Raw genomic sequence first — 21104 nt, 5'->3', positions numbered from 1 at the left:
GAGAGCTTCAGTTTGTGACAAACGAGACAATGCAGAGAGGTTGTCGCCTGTAAAATTATTTTAATCAATATTAATATTTGAAATGTCCAACACGAGACTCAGTGAAACATACGGGTCCATGACAGAACAGAACAAAGTGACTGAGAACATGAGCAAACATGTAATTTGTATTTATGCAGTTCTTTTTCCAGCTCAGGAAAAAAAAGGCGTCGCTTTGCATTACCTCCTCTCTGAATCATGATGAAAGTAAATTGATCACACGCAAGAACAAATAATTACATACAAAGAATTAATTTCTACACTTATGAACACAATGTACAGGTGAGAGAAAACCAACAAAGAATCAAGACATCAGCGGAACTGTTTGCTTTTTTTTTTTTCGTTTTTATTCCAAATAAGTTAGAAACAAACCCTTAGTATAGTAGTGTACTTAGTACCAAACAATAGAGGATTTGTTGTGTTCACGTAGGTGTGCGAATCCATCAGTGTGTATATTACATGTGCATTTTTACACACACACACACACACACACACACTCACACACCTACATGTAAGAAAGCACATACAGTATATACATCCAGTACAACTCACAGCCACATCATGCAGTCACACACACAGAGACTCACAGGTCCAGACTTTATGCTACTGGCTATTTTCACGTTTCTCCGCTCAGTGCACCAACAGAAATGTTAGCAGGACAGAACTGGAAATGATCATCAGTCTTTCACACAGTGCAACAAGCTTCTGAAAACCCCCACAGAAAGCAAAAACAGAGAGTTTCCCTGCATCAGGAAAGTGGTTAAAAAAGCAGAATGCAGCCGCTTGCTTTAAACGTATTGCAAAGTTGTAGCATTTTCTTTCTCTCTTTTTTTTTTTTTCTTTAGATGTGTCCTGGAACATTTATGAGACACAAAAGTGATGTTTGACAATCAAAGCAGTTGTTGACATCAGGAACAGTTTGACTATATACAGCAGGAACAGTGTTGTTTTTAATTAGTGACAAAGAAGCAAAGTCCAACCTGCAGAAAGACATCAGCAGATAGCATCAAGTAGGAGAAGGTGCACCAGGAAGAGCTTTGGCCCTGACTTCAGTTACTCTTGTACAGTACTAAAAATAGAAGCTGTGCCCTTTTCACACTGACGACCCAACATCTAGTGCACATCTAAAAGTATGGTTGGAGTACAGTTTGGCACCAAACTAGCGAAAGCAAAAGTGGTTAAAGCTGGTATAATAGAAAATCACTTTGATGAGTATAATGCTGCATTCATGTCATATGTGAGGATTGTAGAGCTCAAGACAGCTGCAGAGGAGAACAGAGAATATAGCACCAAGTCCAGGAAATCTGGGTTTATCCTCCATCCTTCATTATAACATATGGTGTTTTTTTAAATGCTGGAAGATGCATAATGAGCGAAAGAAGCAGTTGTACCTTAAAACTGCAGTGTACTGATGATCGTTTATATGCAACAAACCTGAGGAAACATCTTGTTAGCTTGCAGGGTGACGCTTTCTGTATGTTTGTTCTTTTTTAGAATCTGTTTCCTAACACGTGTGGCTGAATTACTCCAGTATTACAACTTGTGTAATGTTGATTGTTATAGTGTCTGAGCAGATGTCCAGGTGAGCTGGTGTGCTCGAGCTGGCAGGGACAAATCGGCACGATGGTGCAGAGTTACATCCAAACCACTTTAAGGCATGAAGGGATTGTTGGTTTTTTTTTTCCACAGAAAAATTCCTAAATGTGTATTTTTGACACATAAAGATGAGTTTTTAGGCGTTAAATCAAAGAGGGAAGGGACTTGAAGATAACTACAGTATGACATGAATGCAGCAGAATGACTATATTTCTAAACTATATGCGCTATGTTTGTAAAATTGCATGATCCTGTATCAAAGAAAACAATCCTATGGTTTGGGTAGAGACGACAGACCTTTTTTTTTTGCTATTTGTCAGAGGAATGCATTTAAATACAACGCAATTTTGAGTATCCGGTGCAAACTGTACAGCAGTGTGAAAAGGGCTTTTTTTTTTTGCTCTAAGAAAAGATAAAGGAGAGGAATCAGCCTGAGACCCACGTTGATGTTGAAACCCAGAGGTCCATGTGGTCAAAATACAGCTACTGTCAGTTCACTCTCACTGCAGACACTGCATTCTTTTTTACCACAGGAAACATGACTGCCAAATATAAGCAGAACACTCAAGAAATGTCTAATTCTGTGGGGAAAGAAATGAACGAAATTTTAGGAGATGCTGAGAAAGAAGAGTGCTTTCAGTGTCCTGCTTTCACACAACCTGATGAAGTTATTGTCTGGCTCATTCTACGAAAATAAAATTTATCTTCTGATACTCCTCTTTTTGACATAAGTTCTGGTTTACACTGAACCATTGATACACCAGTGGAATATTAATCTAGCATTAGTGTGTTACTGGAAGTGAAGACTCATGTGTCTTTAAGTGCAATTCAGAGTCTCAGATTGGCTCAAAGCTGAAGTCTGTGATTCTTAAGAAAGATTGTTGATATTTAGCTCCTTAGCATGTGCTAGATTTACCATCCCTCTTGCTTCTTATTTCTGATGAACATCAGATTGTGGTTTTCTTTTAGCGGCAAGATACGTTCCTGAGGAAGAATTTGCTGAATTTGAAAAAAACTCAATGGAGTCACTGGACTAAGACGGGCTGTTTTCACATTTCGTAGCAAGACTGGATGTGAGTTGCAGATGTCTGTGATTCAGTTCTTCCTGCCTGAAAAGAATATTCCAGATATTCGCAACATCATTCTTTCCAGGACTAATGACATCACATTCACTGTTTACGTGGAGGAGGTTTGTTTCTACATTTACAAAAATCCGTGATGTGAATATGCAGCTGAATTACGTATAACTATAATTCCAGTTTCAGATATGCATAGTTGAATTCTGACTGGTTTATAACTGTAATTAAAGATGTCTATATTGTCCTTTTTAGATATCTTAAATTAAGTTTGAATTGATGTTGGAACTGAACTGGAATTGGTGGTGTAGCAGATATCCTTAACTGGAATTTTGCCTTGTAAAACATGTAATTACAGGTTTGTTAGATTAGAGAAATGACATTGCATTAATCTGTACTTAGAAGCAGGGGTGTGTTGACTTTTAAATACGACTTTAAACTATTTTACCGCCAGGTCAGAGCAGCCTGGAGCAAAAGTTCTGGTAAATTTTGATGACAAATATCTAATGACAAAACTCTCATTGTTCGCAGATTTCTCGCTGATGAGATCTTAAACCGCAATTTTCTAATAACTGAATCTTCAAATGCTTTGTGGGGCCAATATCCAATGGGAAGTCTTGCATGAGCAGCATCATTCACAAATATTCTGACTAGTTAAAATGACATTTTTGATGATTTTACTCAATTAAAACTGAATCACAGATATGCCTGCCAATATGGCTGTTGTGACTGCTCACAGTGGAATTAAGACTGGTCAAAATCAAGTAATTTTTATTCAGACTTTGCTAATCAAAGTGAAAACAGCTTGCTATGCTGCCTTTATCTTGTATTGATTTGTTCTCAGGAAGACTCGCCAAAAATGTAACTGTTGACAGACTTGGTTTGACCAAATTACACTGAAGCAAAATGGTCCCAGAAGTTTAAAATCACACTCTGTATTACACATAAAGACACATAAATACTCCTCTTTGATCCCCATGAACCGCATATTATAACAACAGGTGTTTCTCCACAGTGTCTGAATACAAACAGTGTTAGTTAACAGTGCTGAAGCCATACTGATGATCAGTGAAGGTAAAGTTTACCGCAGTCAAAGCATCACATGGTCACTTGAGTGCAGTCGCAGTGTTTGATGGAGTCTCCAGCTATGAAGAGTCCAGCTAGTCCTCCTGTGGATAAGTCAAAATATTCCTGCTAGAAAAGCTACATCAACTGAATATTTCTGATGTCTGTCTGTGCCGAGATTCTCAGCTGAAACCTGTTTATTCCTGTAAAGAAAGATGAATTGCATATAATGGATTCAGTCGCCTCTGAAGGCCCGGAAAACTTACAGAAAATAGCATATAGTAAAATCTATACGAATATACTGAAGGAAAGAAATGCAGCTGGGTCCTGGTCTGGTAGTAAGTTTGACTTCAAGTACAGAACAGTATCCTGGTGTAACTGTTATTGAGCGTTTGGTCCCTGGGAGCAGAGCTCCAAACAGAAAGTTATCAGTTAAAGGAAGTGATTTTAGATGTAACTCAGCTTCACAGTCTTGCTGCTGTTTTCTGAAATGTCTCATTTTTAGCCGGTTTACAAACTTAAATTCAGGTTTCACCATTCACACACTGAATGAGCTCGATCAACCAGTGACCCATTTCCTCCAACCCTGAATTAGTTTTTTTTTTTTTTCCTTGAAAGAACAAGGTGGAGCAGATCCAGAGTAAAGGCTGTTTGTGAGGAGGAAGCTCTTCTGAGAATCAGCACAGTTTTGGTTCAGGTGACATAACGTGTTAACATCCATCGACAGTTTCATCACACATAATCAAACTAAAACTGAATTTGAAATGGCGTTTGTACTCTGCGGTCAGACAGGACCTACACAGACAAACTAATAGAAATGAAATCGTAATTATATTCCCCTTTAGCTGCTTTTCTAAAGGAAAATGTGAGGCTTTGTCAGCAGGCTTTAGCTGTAAAAAAATGTGTCTTGCTCATATTAAAATAAAGTCTTTGTCCACCTCCTCTCCAGAGTCCGAGGACTTCTTACGCGCTGCCTTGTCCTTGTCTGGATTCAGACCTTGTTCTTTGGTCTTGACAGAGCCGTGATCCTCAGAGTTGGTGGATCGCTGAACACAGTCCGACCTCACTGGAAACAACAGACGGGAACATGACAGTGAGTGCTTTTATTATTTTACTGGTGCCTCAAATCTCTGTCTATATAAAAACTTTATCATTTTTGCATTTTTTTTTCTGCTGTGATACCATATGATATTATACACAACCATAAAAGAAAAAGAAAAAGTAAAATGCAATTTGAATTCGTAGCCTAATGATTCAGGCAAATAAACTATTGGACACAGGAGCAGAGCTACTTTCATTTCCAAGTTTGAAAAGTTTTTGTTTCACCTCTGCAATGCAATTACTATCTAGAATAAAGCAGAAGAACTAACACACTACACTTGGATGGAGTAGAGATTACTGTCTGTACTGTGAGTTCCTCTCAGAAGGCTGCTCTTGTGCTCGATTTCTAAATGTTTAGGACACAGCCCAGACCTCTCTAATCATATCTGTAAACTGGCAATCTGCCATTTTATGCCTCAGCTCTCTGAGTATCATGGTTCAATAACAGATTGGTCAAGAGAAGGGCAACATGGCAGCTTTCAATTTAGCGTATCAGAATATATCAGAAATATGGGTACAAATGCTGATTTATGTATTTTATCAGTTCTCTAAAGTATCCAAAAGTAGCGCAGTGGTAGGTTGAAAGAATCAACCCCTACATAAATCTGCTACAGAATTAAAAAAGGTATCAAATATGAACTGGAAAGGCTGCAGATGTGTTATTTAAAGTTTGCTGCTACAGGTTGCTCATCCTCCAATCACAGCCTTACACCCAGTTATCAATGGCCTCACTTTAACACAGTCCAAGGTCTGAATATCTGTTTTTGTTGACTGAGCATAGTCTAAGACCTGCTCATTAGGACCTTCGGTACCTGAACCTAACCTAAATGTGGCTGTTTTTTGAAGTATTCCCCTTGTGCAGCTCCATACTGCTCCCAGTGCTCCTGCCATGTTTGGAACCCTCCTTGGAAGTGCCACGCTGTAAAAAGCATGAAGCATCTTTTGTGACTTCTTCTCCACTGTGGAAAAAGGGAAGCTTTTCAATCTGAATTTCATTTTAGGGAAAATGAAGGAGTCACATGGAGTCAAATTTAGCAAGTTTTGCTTTGCTCTCTGCGTTAGATTGATGCCCATGGTGAAATTGCAAAAGCACTCCTTCAAGTGCCCAAAACGTTACTGCCAGGGAACCTTCAAAACATGGCGGGAGCACTAGGAATAGTGTATCATTGCACAGGACGACTACTTCGAAGGGGATAGTGGTCAAATTTGAATTGGGTTTGTTTCTTGTTTTTTTTATAGGCGATGGAACCGATCGATCAGACCTCGTGCTTGTCATTCTTTTTTCCCCTCCACAATACTTGAGCCTTTTTGATCGTCTTCAACGTGTAGAGAAAACTAAATATCCTGTTGTGCACACCACCACCAAATAGCTTCTGATCTGCTCTGATCTGTGATGTAAACAGATCCTTTGGACAGTTTCTTTCCCCTCTTTGCTGAACTCCATCACTTGAAGTCATTAATATGTTACGGTTAAGTTCACGGCATCATAAAATCTTAAAGTATGAGGAAGAATGTCAGTCTTTTAAGCTCTTAAATCTCTCTGGAATCATCCACTATTCATGCTTAATATATCAATAAACTTTCATTAAACTTCTACTGAGGATTAACAAAACACAGGAAAAACATCAAGAAGCCAAAGCTTTCAGATATCAAAGCTCTGAAGAACCAAGAGACTAAAGAAGAAGGGAACATGTACAAAAAAACCATGTCTGTTACATAATACATAAGAGATGAAAGGCAGCGTGACCTGAATCCATCACTGTGTCATATCGTACAACAGACAAGAGCAGCCTCCATGGGATGAATATAAACATGAGACCTACACACTGTCTGACCCTGACATCAAACATCCACCAGAGTAAAAAGTAGCTGCTGATGTTTTCTTGACTTTATTTTTCTGCTGCACTGGATTAATCAGCTGAAGATGATTCTCACATTTTCGGACACACTCACCTTCCTGAGTGGTTTTGTTGCTGGAGACTCCCGACTCCTTGTCTTTCTCTGATAGCGCCCTCTTCAGTGTCGGAGGGAGAACAGTGACTTTCGGAGACAAGCTGCCGCTGCAGGGTGAATCTGAGCTCTCGTCTATGTGGAGAATGAAGCGAAAAACTGATGTAAAACAATTTTTTTTTACAGTCACTTCAATATAGAACAGGGTTGCTTCATTAAATTTGCGTACGTGTCTCTAACCCTCTGGTAGCACACACAGCTATTCATTGTTGGATTCTTAGTTGTGCATTGAGTGCAAAAGTGCATTGATTTGTTAATCACTAAACAACGTGGGAGGACCTCTGCATCATTGATTGGCAAGTCAGGCTGAACATGGAGCAGATAGAAATTAGATGAAAGTTTATGTTTGCGAAACCACTCGTTTGAATATTGATTCTCTTATAATATACTGTACTGTACACTGTAGACATGATAGACTGCTGGTACAGGCTGCTCATATCTTGTAGGGCTTTGCATTACTTCTGAATTTCAAGGAAGTGTTTTTTTGTTCTGTCGTCGTTTTCTAACTGTAGGTTTATTTTTTTACTACAATATAAAGCCCCGTACCTCTATGGAAACAGCAACACCATGGCTAGAGGGAGAAAGAATTTAAAATGATTTTAGAATAAGTTAAATCCTAAAAGTTGGACTTTTTTTAAATTTTTTTTTTCAAAAAATGAAAAAAACTTGAATTCACCTTTTTTCCCCCCAAGGTTTTTCTTATTTTTGGAAAAAAATGGTGGCTCTACAAGTTATTTTTTATTACTTACAGTTTTGAATGTGTTTCTGTATTTTCAGGAAACACAACCTGCAGTTCAGCCGGAAAGTCAAAGAATTTTTGTCATGTGACTGTTGGTTGCAGCATCATCGCTAATGGCTCCACAGTTTCAGACAGGAATGCAGAATTTTAAGTTTTTTATAGAAAAGTTTCATGGCGACTGATTTATTTTTGGCAAAGTTTTAAATGGGACCCGTAGAGTAAGTAACAATTGTAACGCTCTGCTCTGTTAGTTTTCCTGATGGATCTGTGTGTCACTCACAATAAGTTCTAGAAAGTTTAAAATCTTTCTGTTTATACATTCTGTAAATCTGACAAATGGTGTCATTTTGTAGATTTTTAATGTATTTATTCTTAACATGCATTTCAAACTATTCGGTTTATGGATCAGAGGGTCAACAAACTAAAATAACCAACAAAGATGTGTTGCAGGAAGACAAAATGTTAAAATCACTAGGACAAAAGCAGAATTTCGCCTCAGGACTTGGACAGTACCGATGCTCCTACTGCTGCTCGTGGTCCTCGGCTTCTGCGGGATCGTGGGTCGAGCAGCCAGAGCTGGCTTCGCTCCCTGTGGCACCGGTGGTTTGGGGCTCACTGGTCCTCCGGGGGAGCTGGAGGAGGATGTGGCTCTGATGCGAGGAGCAGGATCAGGCTTAGTCTCACCACGTGGTGACGTCTTTTCTGGAGAGGCAGGGTCCGGTTTGTTGAAGGAACCACCGGGAGACCTGCTTTCTGATGCGGTGCTCTGCGGCTTGGCTGCTTGGACACGTAAACATTAAAAAAAAAAAGAAAACAATTGTGATTTTTATGTATGTTTATATTGGTACAAACCAGAAACCCCAAATAATAACAAGTAGCTGCTTCAGAAAAAGCCACAAGCGTAGTTCTGCATGAATCATTAACCTTTACGTTTGAAATTTAGCTGTCAGGGTTTTGAATCCAAAATTGTTCCTCTCTGACACTTTTCATGTTTACCTCAACAGGTTAAACATCTCACCTGTTGCATTGCTGTCAGGTCTGTCAGGGCTGGAAGACTGAAGGAGACACAAGGACAAAATGTTGGATCAGTACTCGTGATTGCAGAATAATAAAAACTGTTTTTTTCTTTTCTCTTGGACTACTTCATTTTAGGACACAAAAAGTATGTACTTATATGTCTCATATAGATGCAGTACAAAGTGGCCACTTATATTTTACAAATTGCAGTGAAATATATACATAGAATTATATATATATATATTAATTTTAATCTTTTATTCTTCCAGTGACTGAAGAAAAGCACGTCCCCTTTATAACAACATATAAACACAAGGGGGCGCTGTCCTTCCTAAAAAATCAGGCACTCAGCTTTGCATTAATGACCTCCTTCCTGATTGGCTCTCTCCATTATACCTGCACACACACTCACACACACACACACACCTGGAAGGCAGCCAGAACAAGCAGATGGCAGGAGAAGCTTTAGTGCAACTGATACGAGGTCAGAAAACCCCCCTAATGCCGCGAACACCATAAACCTCTTACACATGCACAGTCTGTTATGACTAGTTAGGGGCTGATCATAATCGGAGCGAACGCAGCCAAGCACCGTTTAAAGTTGTGCAGACACAAACCGAAGCCCTACATAGCACAAATACAGTTATTGGCCTTATTAAAATCTGTGCATGTGTAGGATTTATTTCCTATTTTTAGATTTCCTCTTTGTATTTTCTTATATGCTTTCGAGGAAATAAGTCAAAGTAGGAAAGACAAGAGATGTGACAACTGAAACGCTTGTGATTTAGTGAATTTGTGGCAAAATAGCCTTTATTCTGTCATGTTTCCATATACCTTCCTCCCCTTGCTGCTGTCTGGTAGAGAATCCGGCTTGTTTGTGTTGTTTTTGTGCTGACATGTTGTCATGTGCAGCCTGAAGACAGAGAGTCTCAGCATTTTTTCCTGCCTGTGATGGTAGATGCTTCTTATTTTACATTTTCTCACAGCTGGAAACCAACACCTCCTGAGTGTTGAACAAACCAGCTTTGACAGGTGGAGGCTGAACACCTGCAGCGATTTATCCCAAAAACAAGAGTGTCCTCGTTTAAACAAGCATCTCCCTCTAGTTCACCGTCATGTCACTGTGATCATACCTTTACCCTTAGTTTGTCATTCTCCTTTAAATGTGACTAGATTTGGAACATAAATACAGCATGAATAGAGCAGAAAACAGCTATTTGACATGTAAAGATACAGAAGCATTTACTATATATGTTAACTTGTTTCATTTCAGCTCAATATGAGTGTCTCTACTGCTGCTACAGACTCGAGTGGACCACATGGATCACAGTGGAACAGTTATTAATAGGACAAAGGCGAGAAAGGTCAAGTGAAGCTGACATTTCTCGAGTTGACAGCAGCTTGTTCTGGCCATTCAGTGTATTTTATAATGCTAGCGTGGGATAATGGTTACAGCTGGATTATTTTTTGCTTTGTACTCAACCTTTCTGGCTATAAGTTAAACGTGAAAAGAGGAGTATGTGTTGCTGCAGGTGCCCCAGTGGCATCTGAATGTAAAATGCAGCACATTTACTTGCCATCTTCTTTTATTGTTCACTTAAACGGCTAAAAATAAATTACATTTTTTTGACATGGAAAAAATCTTCTGGTGTCTCCGGTTTAATCATTTTTAAGAGCTGATTTCCTTCGTTGTCTGTGTAGCTGATCAGTCATTGAGGTCACGGTAATCCTTGGAGCTTCAGGAAAAAAAGGAACTTCTCTTCAAAGTTCTTGAAGAAGTTTCAACTCTTAGTTCTGAAGAAACCTTTTGGATGACCCTTGGACAGCCCCAACCCTGACCCTAACCTCACCCTTCTCTTTAAGGTTCCTGAAGACATTTCAACTCTCATCCAAGAGGCTTCTGCATTTGTAAAGAAGAATATATAGATGGAAGTCTAGAGTCTAAACAACTTTCATTTAGGAGATGAAACACATCATACTGTGGCGGCGTACACTGTATTTATTATCATCTTTTAAGGTTATAATCAGGGACATGTACATTGTCGTATGCCGCTACCTCTCATTTTTGCTAACTTTCCCATATTTTCCTGTGACTCCAGTGTTTTGGGTTTCAACAGCATCACTCTACCTTGTGTGCTCTCCTCTCCTGCTTGGCCTTCATCTCTGCCAGCAGGCCGCTGCCCATCATCTGCACCCCGGGGTACCGCCTCCCTCCCTGAGGACTCCCCCTGCCGTCTGAACCCTCCCAGGGTTCATCTATGGAGTCTGGTGTCCTCAGTTCCTCGGACCGATCCGAGCTGCTGCTGTAGTCGGTGGGCTGAGAGCGACTGGAGGCGTCTCTGGAGTGGAGATAGAAACTGTCACTGAGGATTATGTGAATACAGAGGTACAAAAGACATAATTCTGATTTTCAGTGTTCATCTCTACCTTGACTTTGGCTCCGGTGCCGGACTCTTCACTGCCACCTTTGGAGAGGACGGCTCCTCGGGGATGCTGGATGCAGCTGCAGAGACTCCAGAGGCGGAAGATGGACCAGAGGATGCCGCGGCCGCCTGGTTTTTCTCTGACTTATCCGATTTGTCTGATTTATCAGATTTGGAAGATCGTTTGATGAGGTTTAGAAATCCTCCTTTACTCTTCTTCTTCTCTCCATCCTGAGAGTCTGAACCCTTGGAACGTCTGACAAGTGACAGAACAAGAGATAGAAGCACTTTCAGTACATTTTTATTGGGGGGAAAAAAAGGACAGTTCTTCATGAGGAAGATACAAATGGAGCATAATCCTTACTTGGAATCCATCTTGGTGACTTTTTTAGAGAAGAACTCATCCACTCCCTCGTCCACTCTTCCCATGAGGCCGTTCTGTTCCCCATCTTGAGATGCAGTGCTGCTGATTTGCTGAAAGAAAGGGGTGGACAATTGGATGTTTTTTTCTGGATCAACTGGCATTTCATGACTGGACTATGACTACAAATCTTTCCAGTTTAAGTTTACTTTGCAGGTAGCTGTAAGTCCACCTCTTCTGGGGCCATGAATGTCTCAAACCCATTTTGAACCAGCGATGCTTTACTCACAGGTACTTTGCTGGAATGTGTTTTTTTGTTCCTCCGCGGTCGTAGTTTGGTGAAGTGCTGCAGCTTTTTCTCTTCTTCAGATGGCAGCTCTACCATTCCTCCTGAAGGACGATGCTCCAGCTTGAGATGGACCAAAGATGGAGTAGGCGGAGTGTGAGAAGATGCTGAAGAGTCCTCCATGTGAAGGGGGACGTCCTCCAGGGCCTTGTCAAGGTCAAACTCCATCTCTGTAGGTTTGTAATTTGATAAGATCATAAGTGTGCTCTCATTTGACCTCAAGTCAAAGGTGGATCAATAGTGAGAAAATATGATAAAAACCTTACCGAAGGCACGGGACACTGGCCGCAGCATTCTGCTATGGATGCTTTTCCTTTTGGATTTAGGAGTCATCTGAAGAAAGGAACAAATAAAGATGTTTTGGCAACTGTGAACAAAAATTCAAATTTCTACAAATCACAACTGGTCCATTAAACATTGAAGGCTTTAGACGTCTTTGAGCAACTGTGTGTGCATTCGCAAAATAAAAGTAATGTCCCTCTAAACAAAAGAACAATCAGTATTTGTCAAAAAGCAACAACTGAGCTGTTAGGTTGTATGTTGCAAACATACAAGGTGTAATAGTCTGATGGTTTGCATTATGACCAACCATCATTTAATCTGTCACATCAATGGAAGTCAGTTCTGAATTTATAAAAAACATGTAAGTTATTAACAGTAGCTTAGATACGATTTCTGCAATTCCTGCAGTTTAAGCTAAGGTGGCCGATTAATAACACAAGAACTTCTTGTGCTTTTACCCTCCAGGGTTCTGGTTTCCATTTCCCTCAGAGGAGTGTACTAAGAAGCAAGTTCGACATAGCCAGGTTTTCTTTGCGTTAGCTGGCTTACTAAAACCTAAAACCCAATGTGCACAATGATAGTTATCAACTTTCTTTGTTAACTCAGGATTTCTCCGTCACACACTGTGCACCTTACCAAAAACTGGAACAGATTTTGATAAAAAAAACAATTAGCACTCAGTGAAACTGTTTTTTTTCTAGTGTGACAGTTGTACATTAAAAGCTCTTTAAGTGTCATAATAAAGGTACATTACTTGCATTTTTGGGCAAATTAAAGTAAAATTATTGTGAATGATTAAATATTTCCTGTGATTGATTCAAAACTAATCTCGTTTCTAATCAGTGCTCTTTTAGCTGCAGCACCAGTGGTGTGAAAGGGACTTTGCAGCAAAATAGGACTCAACATTATAAACATACAGTATGAATGCATTTTCCTCATCATCAACAGAATGCATGTAGTTTCCATGTCACACATACAGTGCCATTACGGTAGCTTCAGGTTTGCAAATACAACGTATTCCTTAAGCTGAGAATTTGTATCTTTCATGGAGAAAATCAGGAGAAGAATTAGTGAAAGGCTGGTGCTCCTGAGAGGCGACATAAATCCAAAACTCTGAGCATAAGTAGGCTAGCTGTGCAGCTGAATTTTCAACAGGTTGAAAGACACTGCTTTCGGCTAAACACACCTCGCTGACTTATTAATTTCACTGCATAGTACACCCCTCTGATCTCCTACTGGAGAACAAATTCGATAAATTCCGTAACTGGCATTTTTTTTTTCTTCAGCACAGCGTGGGCTTTTTGATTTTGAAAAAGTTTGCATACTTGTTTGGTTTCTTTTTTTTTATAGCTCAAGAGCTCAGCTAACAAATAAAGTATCAGCTGAGTGTTTTTCAAACAGGGTTACGAGGCACAACAGTGAATTCATAAAGTGCTTTCCCCATTATTTATCCGTTCCTGTAACTTAGTGACAGAACTGGGACAGCTGTTGGGGTTACGAAGCAACAAACAGCTTATTTCACTGGTAGAATGTGTCACCCTGAGGCTTATTATTATAACCGTGATCCACATTTACAAACTGGTGATGACAGACAGTGCGTGTAATGACGAGGAGCAGTGCAGTGTGGCAAAATATAGTGTAAAAATTATTCAAAGACAGGAGGAAGGATAGATAAAGAACTATGTGTCCTACTATAGTCACACTGCCAAGATAAAAAACAGTAAAAAAGTAGTTGCCTTTACTACTTTTTAAAAAGATTCAACTGTAGAAAAAGTTACACAGGACTGTATAACTAGCATGCACAGTGAAGAGATACATAAAAGGGAAAGTAAAGTGAGACAATAGTAAAGTGGATAGAGAGGAGGAGATGGCGGGACAGAATTACTTACGCTGCAGCACAGAATCTCCATGGAGCACAGGTAGAAAAGAGAGGAAAAGATTGAAGAGAAAGGAAAACAACACACAGTAAGGCCTAATGAAGACAAAGAGAGGAAAATGAAAGAGACGACCATGCGGCTGGGAAGGAGACGGAGAGGACGGTGGGGAACAGAAGATTAAAAAGGGAACAGTACAGAGACCAGAGGACAGAAAACATGCTGCTTTCATCAACTGCAGACTGCACTGGCAATTTTCCACCGTTCGATCACTTCAAACATCTATTTTTGCCAACAAATTTACCTCCATAGTAAGCTAGACACTCCAAAACATTTCAAGCTAACAAAATCCAGCTCATGATTAACAAATACACTCCTCAGGTACATATTTGAAATCAATAAGCTGTAGTGTGTTCCGAATGCTGGTGCCTACTTTCGCCAGCAGGTGGGGCTGTTTAACACTGTAGTGACCAGAGAGGGAGGGCACCTCTGGGAGAGCATTGTGTGAGTTTAGCTGTAAAGAAGCACCATGATGAAGTCTTTTGTGATGCTTGATGACCAACGGCTAGTGCACATGTATGAAACCTAGTCTATATCAATTATGCTTTCATGGCCCATAATGTGTGTCTGTAGCTTTGCTGGCAATATCATGAATGACTGCTTAAATTATAAGATCTATTAATCAGTTAGTGATTGACTTTTCTGGGCATATTTTAAATTTTTCAAATTTACAACAGGTGTGACAGCAAGTGTACACAAAGGACTCTTGCCAATATCAATACAATATCGATAGTGTGTCATCTGCATAAAAATGTGCTTTGCCTTATAGCATTTATAAAAACAGAAGACAGAACGCGGATCCTTCGTGGACTCTCTTAAAGAACTCCATACTTATCAACAAAGTGGGTTCTATCGTTAAGGAAGTTCATGAACAATTCTGTAGCCTTGTTGCCGATACTGATCACTGAACTTTTACCTTTTGTTCAAATCCACGCTCATTGCTGCCGCGTTAAGTCAACAGACGGTTAAAGCTCCAACCTGCAGACACACCCCATGTTCACTATTACCTACCATACATGTTTCCAGATCTTCGAGCCTCTCGGCCTCCAGTATCTCGGTCGATGCCCGTTTAGGAATCTTCTCCTCCGGGACGTCGAGATCCACCGACTCCTGCTGCATCAGAGGGCGGCCTCGGCGGACCAGATGGTCTGCCTGTGAGGACAGGAAAGAAATAGAAAAAGGTTTGAAGAAAGAAAAGGTGAGAGGAGGAGAAGAAGATGTGTGAGGAGAGAGGAAGGGCAATAAGATGGGATGAGAGGAAGTTAATGGAGGAAAAAATACAGAATTTTCTGGTGTGGTTGTTCAGAACTGAAGCAATATTTGCAGAAACTGAATAAGCCAAATTAACAGCTATTGTGGGTGAATCAGTGGGTGTTTACTGTTTGATGAGAATCTTACCAGTGTGTGTTGAGATGTGGAGAGAGCCTCCAAAATCTCATCAACAATGCGATCTGACAGAAAGGATGCTAGACTCAGTTTCACCTCACTGACAGAGAGAGAGCAAAGAAAGAGGTGCTGGTTAATTAATTACACAACAGAACCAAATACAAGCATATCAAATCTTGTTTTTTCAGAAACCCAAACACTTACAAATACTCAATGCCCAACGTAACCTGAAACCCACCTGATCTTGTTGATAATATCCACCCCAGACTGCTCCAGGAGGGTTTTGGCAACAAAGCTTTTAGGAACAACCATCTTGGATGAACTGGCCTTCATTAGCTCTGGACGAAGATTACTCCTCTTCATCACATGAGGACACAGAGACTCTGCTGTGTCCACCATAGATTCCAACAGAGTCTGGGGTAAGAAAAGAATGAGTCTGATAACTCCCGATATACTGATCTGATGAAGCCACACTGACTTAAACCTTGTTATATTACGTGTAACGCATTGGTTGTGTTGATATAAAATCAAGCAGCAACCTTGAAACTGACCTGTTTAAATTGTATTCATGCATAAAATATACATAATACAGAAAATGGCTGCTTGGAGACAGATTTGAGTTGAAAAAGAAGATGTAACTGAACTATCTATAAAGGTTAGAATACTACCTGCAGTTGTTGGTCCATGACAGTGGTCACCTCTCCAGCCATGGACTCCAGTTTCTCCTGGATGGGACCCACTGATGAGCTGTTCACCTCCTCTCTGGATGCTGATCCCAGGTGGTAGAGGTTGGGAAGCAGCTGAGAACACACAGAAAGGAAGAGGAGGAAATTATTACACACAAGGAGAACAAACAACATGTCAGCAATCAGATTTCTGCTCTGAATGACATAAAGAAATGTAGACTCCTGTAGTAGCAGTATTAAAATGTTTTCAGTATATACTGTATCACTAAATTAGTGATGATCATCCAAAATTAAATTACACATCCGACATTTTAAGTCAGTTCCTCACCGTTTTAGAGTTTCTGGCATCCTTGATGAGGTTCTCTGCTGACCTGACATCTTCCACAATGACGTCTGTCTCAGAGTTCCTCAGAGAGTTCAGGTGATCCTGCACCTTCACACAGATCCTGTCAATCATCTGCAGGACAAAAACAACAAGACGTCACAGTCTGTGCATGTCAAAGGCTCAGCAGATAGTTTCCTGACTCCATTTAGTATCGCTGGGGACATAGACTGAGGTAGGACTGATGTGGCATTAATTCAGGACCAACATAAATTTAGCATCTAACAACAGGTAACGGCTAGTATTAGTTTGTTCGATTATATGTGATACTTTGTGCAAACTAACTGAATATTAACCAGCCAGATAATCACTCTAGTGGCTGTACATTTCAGGAGGCAATGACAAAAATAGTTTGGTCGAAACTGAATATCAATGAACTGAAAAACAGAAAAAGAAAAGCAAAATGCTCTCGTCATCATACTGAGTGAAAGGACAGATGGAACAAAGTCTACATCTGTGAAAACATGATATTTTCCCAAAACAAGAGCAAACTCCCACTTGACCTTTTCAAAGACGATAACAGTGCAGTTCATACGCTTTGTCTAGTTCACCGTCTATTCAACTGAATGAACAATTATTCATTTTAAAACAAACAGATCACAGTCAGTGATAACAGTGTGTCTGTCTCCGTTTGTGTACACACCTGCTGTGTGGTTGTGGTCACGATGCCCTGCTGCAGCCGATAGGCCTGTTCCTGAAGGTATTTTCTGGTTTCGTGGTTCCTGTACAAATAATTCTCAATCTGGGGAGGAAACACAAAGCTGATGTCACAGTAAACCATGGGGACGACCATTTAAAACTGACAGATGGGAGGATTTGGTTACCTTCAGCAGGGCGTCCTCTGTTTTCTCAGGACTCGCCTTCAGAGCCTGCGAGGCATCGATGATGGGGATGGGCATGAACCGAATGGTGAAGTTCCTGATGGACACACAGAGGACAATATTCCACAGTTAGTTCACATTACAGAGAAAAGGGGGAAAGACAAGTGTAGAGATGTAAAGAAACAGGAGAAAAACACTGTATTTTAATCAATACTAAGCAACATGATGCATCTGAAGAGGTTTAGGTTCCCAATAACAGGTGTCATAATGTGATCATGTGCAAAAAAAATCATTAATGGAGCCCACGGTTTTGATCAGTTTACATCAGCTCATACCTGCTTCTATCTGGTCAAATAGTCACAATGTGCAAATACACAACATTTCTGTTTCTTGCAACCAAATCATTGCAACTAAAGAAACGTTTGCAGATTACAGCATAACATTTATGATTACAGAAAATACTACAGTATCGTCTCTGCTGTTTAGGCTGTATGTTTGGTTTGCTTCTTTACACTTGGAAACTAGACTGTAACTGATTTACAGATTAGTTTTATAATAAAGGAATGATCTCTAACAATTATCCTCCAAAATACGGTGTTTAAAATATACTCTTAGAAATGAAATCAAGTCAGTTTGATGGATTGGAAATGAAAATATGCATTACATGGGCGGAACTGGTCCTTGAAAGCCATTTAAACCAGTTAAAAAGTACTGAGAACAAATGGGGTGACATAATGCAGAAGGAAAATTTCAATGAGATGATTGTTTTATGCCTGTTTGGAACATAAACAAAGCTTTAACAAGCAGTACACAATCACTCTTTGGTAGATCTTTTTTTCCCCCTTTCCCTTAATTAGATTGAGACAGGAAATGAGGGAGCAGATATCTGAGGCGACATGCAGTAAATAAAGTCAAGAGAGTTAGAGTGAGATGCTGCTTTAAACCTCAAAGGCAAACCAGTTCATTGTCACCCATATGTGTCAAGCATCATGACAAACAGACAATGAAGCGCTAGAGTAAGAAACACTGTGCTTCTTTCAGTAACAAACATTTGGCTGCTGTAGGAGTCCGTCTGCTTTTCTGCCTCCTGCCTTCACCTGATAAATCTGCTCTGAGAACAGTCCAGTTCTTTGTGTTCCTCCAAACCACCATCAGCACTCTCAGATAGCGTTTATGTGCAGCTGAATATTGGAGACTTTGTGTGTTTTATCTGTTTACGTGAAAATGTGCAAATGTACATTCTTTTGCATCAGAAAAATATCTTTAAAGAAGAACACAAGAGACATGAGGAAATTGAGTTAAGGGAACAAAAACACGCAACGCTGCTCTGCTGAACTGAACGGAGATCAGGAGGAAGAAAAAAAAAGGAGCTTCAATAATGCAATACAGAGACTCAGGAGGGGAAACGGGGAGATGTGCTGCCGGGAGAATATGATAAACTCAGAGAAAAGATGAGAGAGAGGAACAGGGTGGATGTACAGTCGCGGCCCAGAAGCAAATTCCATTTGATTCACATGTCGCTACACAATCATGCACAGAAAATTGAACGTTCACATCTACGGCAGGAAGATACAGGAGACAAAAATCTGATTTGTTTAGTCTCTTAATCTGTTTGCGCGCTCTTCCTTTCCCTTCCTCAGCATATTTCCTCATGTGTCTTTGTTGTGTTCCCTGTTTTGTCACTTTCCCCTCTGCGCCTTCCTTCCTCTCTTCTTCTATCCTTCCTGTTTGAACACCTCAAGGTTTCCTCTTGCTCAGCACAAAGCAAAAAGACGTCTGCAGCAGCTAACCGCACATCCATCGCTTCAGTCATTTTCATTCATATTTTAGAATCAACAGTGAAATTCGCTGATTTGCAGCATCTCATCTGGATCCAGTAAAACACCAGCAGTGATCAACAGACGCTCGTATTTACATGCAGAACAGAGGGACTTACTTCTCCAGAGCAGCTGCTACATCCTGCAGACCCTGAGGGCTGGTGTTGTTCTTATCCCAGATCACAGTCCTGCACAGAACCAGCACAACAAGTCATTAAGTTAGAACATTTTGATCACCATCTACTTTCTTAAAAACATACATGCATTGGTTCTATGGAATCACAGGAGTGCCATAAGAGAAAATAAATCTGTTAAAAAAAAAAGGAAATAAATGTATAAATATAAAGAGGAATAAATAAAAGAATATAAAAAAATGGAAATATAAAGGTAAATTTTCCTTGCTTTTCCTGTTTCCATTTGTTTTTCTTCTTTGATTGACAGCTCAGTGCATCAAGTAAAAACAAAGGCAAAATGGAGAAAGCAATGACAAAAGAAAGAAAAAAAGTCAAAAGGAAAAGAAAATAACAAAAAAGAAAAGCAAAAGGAAAAAGCAAAGGGAAAAAGGAAAAGCAAAGACAAAATGTACCTTCATATTTCCATAGTTTTTTAATGTATTTATTTATTTTTAATTGTTTTATTTATTCATCTTTATATTTACATCTTTATTTCCTTATTTTTTAACATATTTATTTTTATTATGGCACTTCTGTGATTCCACAGATTTCAGGTTAAAATGACAATGACATTACTGCTAAGAAATCCTTGGGCAAACTTAAGCATAAGCTTTGGATGTGAAAATGAAACAGTCATATTCAAATGTAATGTCTTTAAAATCAAGTGATGCAATAATTTCTTTGATCTACCATCAGGACATTCATAAGAACTGTTTTGTAGAAGCCATATACAGTATAATCATATAATAAATAGTTTATAATACAATGTGGAAGCAGATTTAAGTGTCTACTAATGTATACATTAACCACTTGAACATGGAATGCTCATGTATAAACTCACAACATGATGAATGGATGCCGAATACAGTAAAACACACTATGGTAATATATCACATGTCCTGGTAGTAGAACACAGAATTGTTAATATACACTTTACTACAAATTGACATGACAGCAGTATCTGCAGTAGCCTGAACACACAGTACCTGAGTTTGGAGTTGATCTGCAGGGCTTTGGCCAGCATCTTGGCCCCCATGTCCCCCATAGCGTTCCCGCTGATGTCCAGTCTGGTGAGCGAAGAGTTGCTGCCGAGAGCGTTCAGAACGATGGTCAGATCACTCTTCAGTCTGGAGTCGGCCAGAGACAGAGAGGTGAGGGGCTGGAGGCAGAGGAGGGGAACAGGGGGAAGAGAAGGTGTTGACAATTGGAGTGTTTTAGGAGAACAAGGGGTGAAATACTGAGACTCTTGTTGTTTGGTTGTAGCAAAGGTTGGTTTCCTTGTGGGTCTTTAAATCGAGGCTTCTGGCTTGAATGTAATCTACGTTTTGAGCGCCACAAACCTTGTCAAATCATTCCTTTATCATCTTAAAAATATTTCGAAATTGGATTTATCTCAACTTTTAAAGACACAGAGTCCATTTTAAACACTTTATCTCATCACGCCTGGATTATACATCAGCCCTTCTACCTCCCAGAACCAAAAAACACAATCACTCCCAATTCAGCCTCTTCAACTGGCTCCCAGCATGTTGTAGGACAGATTTTAAGATTTTGTTCAGTTTCACATACTCTCTATGCACTTTGAGATCCTTCTGCAGACGTCTTTTGTCTCTTTGGTCATGAGGTTCTGGATGGATCTGCTCGAGGAACTCAGGTCGGTGGAATCACTCATCTCTTTCAAGTACATGCTTTCTTGATTTTGTATCTTAATTTTAACGTCCTTTAAACTATTTTTTATTTCTAGATTTATTAGATATTAAAATATATAACAAATGTTTTCACCTTTTCCAACACTGTTCATTTTTGTACACCAAAGTGTGTTTTTATCTGCCTACCTATTTTATGATTTA

The 21104-nt window shown here is 39.7% G+C and overlaps 1 protein-coding gene across 1 annotated transcript in view; it reads right to left on the bottom strand.

The window, feature by feature from the left end:
* Positions 1–40: 40 nt before the first annotated feature.
* The window catches only part of LOC103369093 (leucine-rich repeat-containing protein 16A), a 103487-nt gene continuing 82423 nt past the window's right edge, over positions 41–21104 (bottom strand). The window contains exons 21-38 of the mRNA XM_008297702.1: positions 20241–20413; positions 19201–19269; positions 17268–17361; positions 17087–17185; positions 16390–16518; positions 16044–16175; positions 15614–15789; positions 15388–15475; positions 15001–15141; positions 12040–12106; positions 11717–11943; positions 11431–11540; positions 11071–11322; positions 10772–10982; positions 8645–8681; positions 8140–8403; positions 6831–6962; positions 41–4842 (exon numbers count right to left, since the gene is read on the bottom strand). Of these exons, the coding sequence (XP_008295924.1) occupies positions 4688–4842; positions 6831–6962; positions 8140–8403; positions 8645–8681; positions 10772–10982; positions 11071–11322; positions 11431–11540; positions 11717–11943; positions 12040–12106; positions 15001–15141; positions 15388–15475; positions 15614–15789; positions 16044–16175; positions 16390–16518; positions 17087–17185; positions 17268–17361; positions 19201–19269; positions 20241–20413 (2556 nt within the window). The 3' untranslated portion in view covers positions 41–4687. The remainder of the gene's footprint in view (positions 4843–6830; positions 6963–8139; positions 8404–8644; positions 8682–10771; positions 10983–11070; positions 11323–11430; positions 11541–11716; positions 11944–12039; positions 12107–15000; positions 15142–15387; positions 15476–15613; positions 15790–16043; positions 16176–16389; positions 16519–17086; positions 17186–17267; positions 17362–19200; positions 19270–20240; positions 20414–21104) is intronic.

Source organism: Stegastes partitus, unplaced genomic scaffold, assembly GCF_000690725.1.
Source record: "Stegastes partitus isolate 25-593 unplaced genomic scaffold, Stegastes_partitus-1.0.2 Scaffold1239, whole genome shotgun sequence".
Lineage (NCBI taxonomy): Eukaryota > Metazoa > Chordata > Actinopteri > Pomacentridae > Stegastes > Stegastes partitus.
The sequence above is the reverse complement of the archived record's forward strand: the minus strand, read 5'-3'. Positions and strand labels throughout refer to the sequence as shown.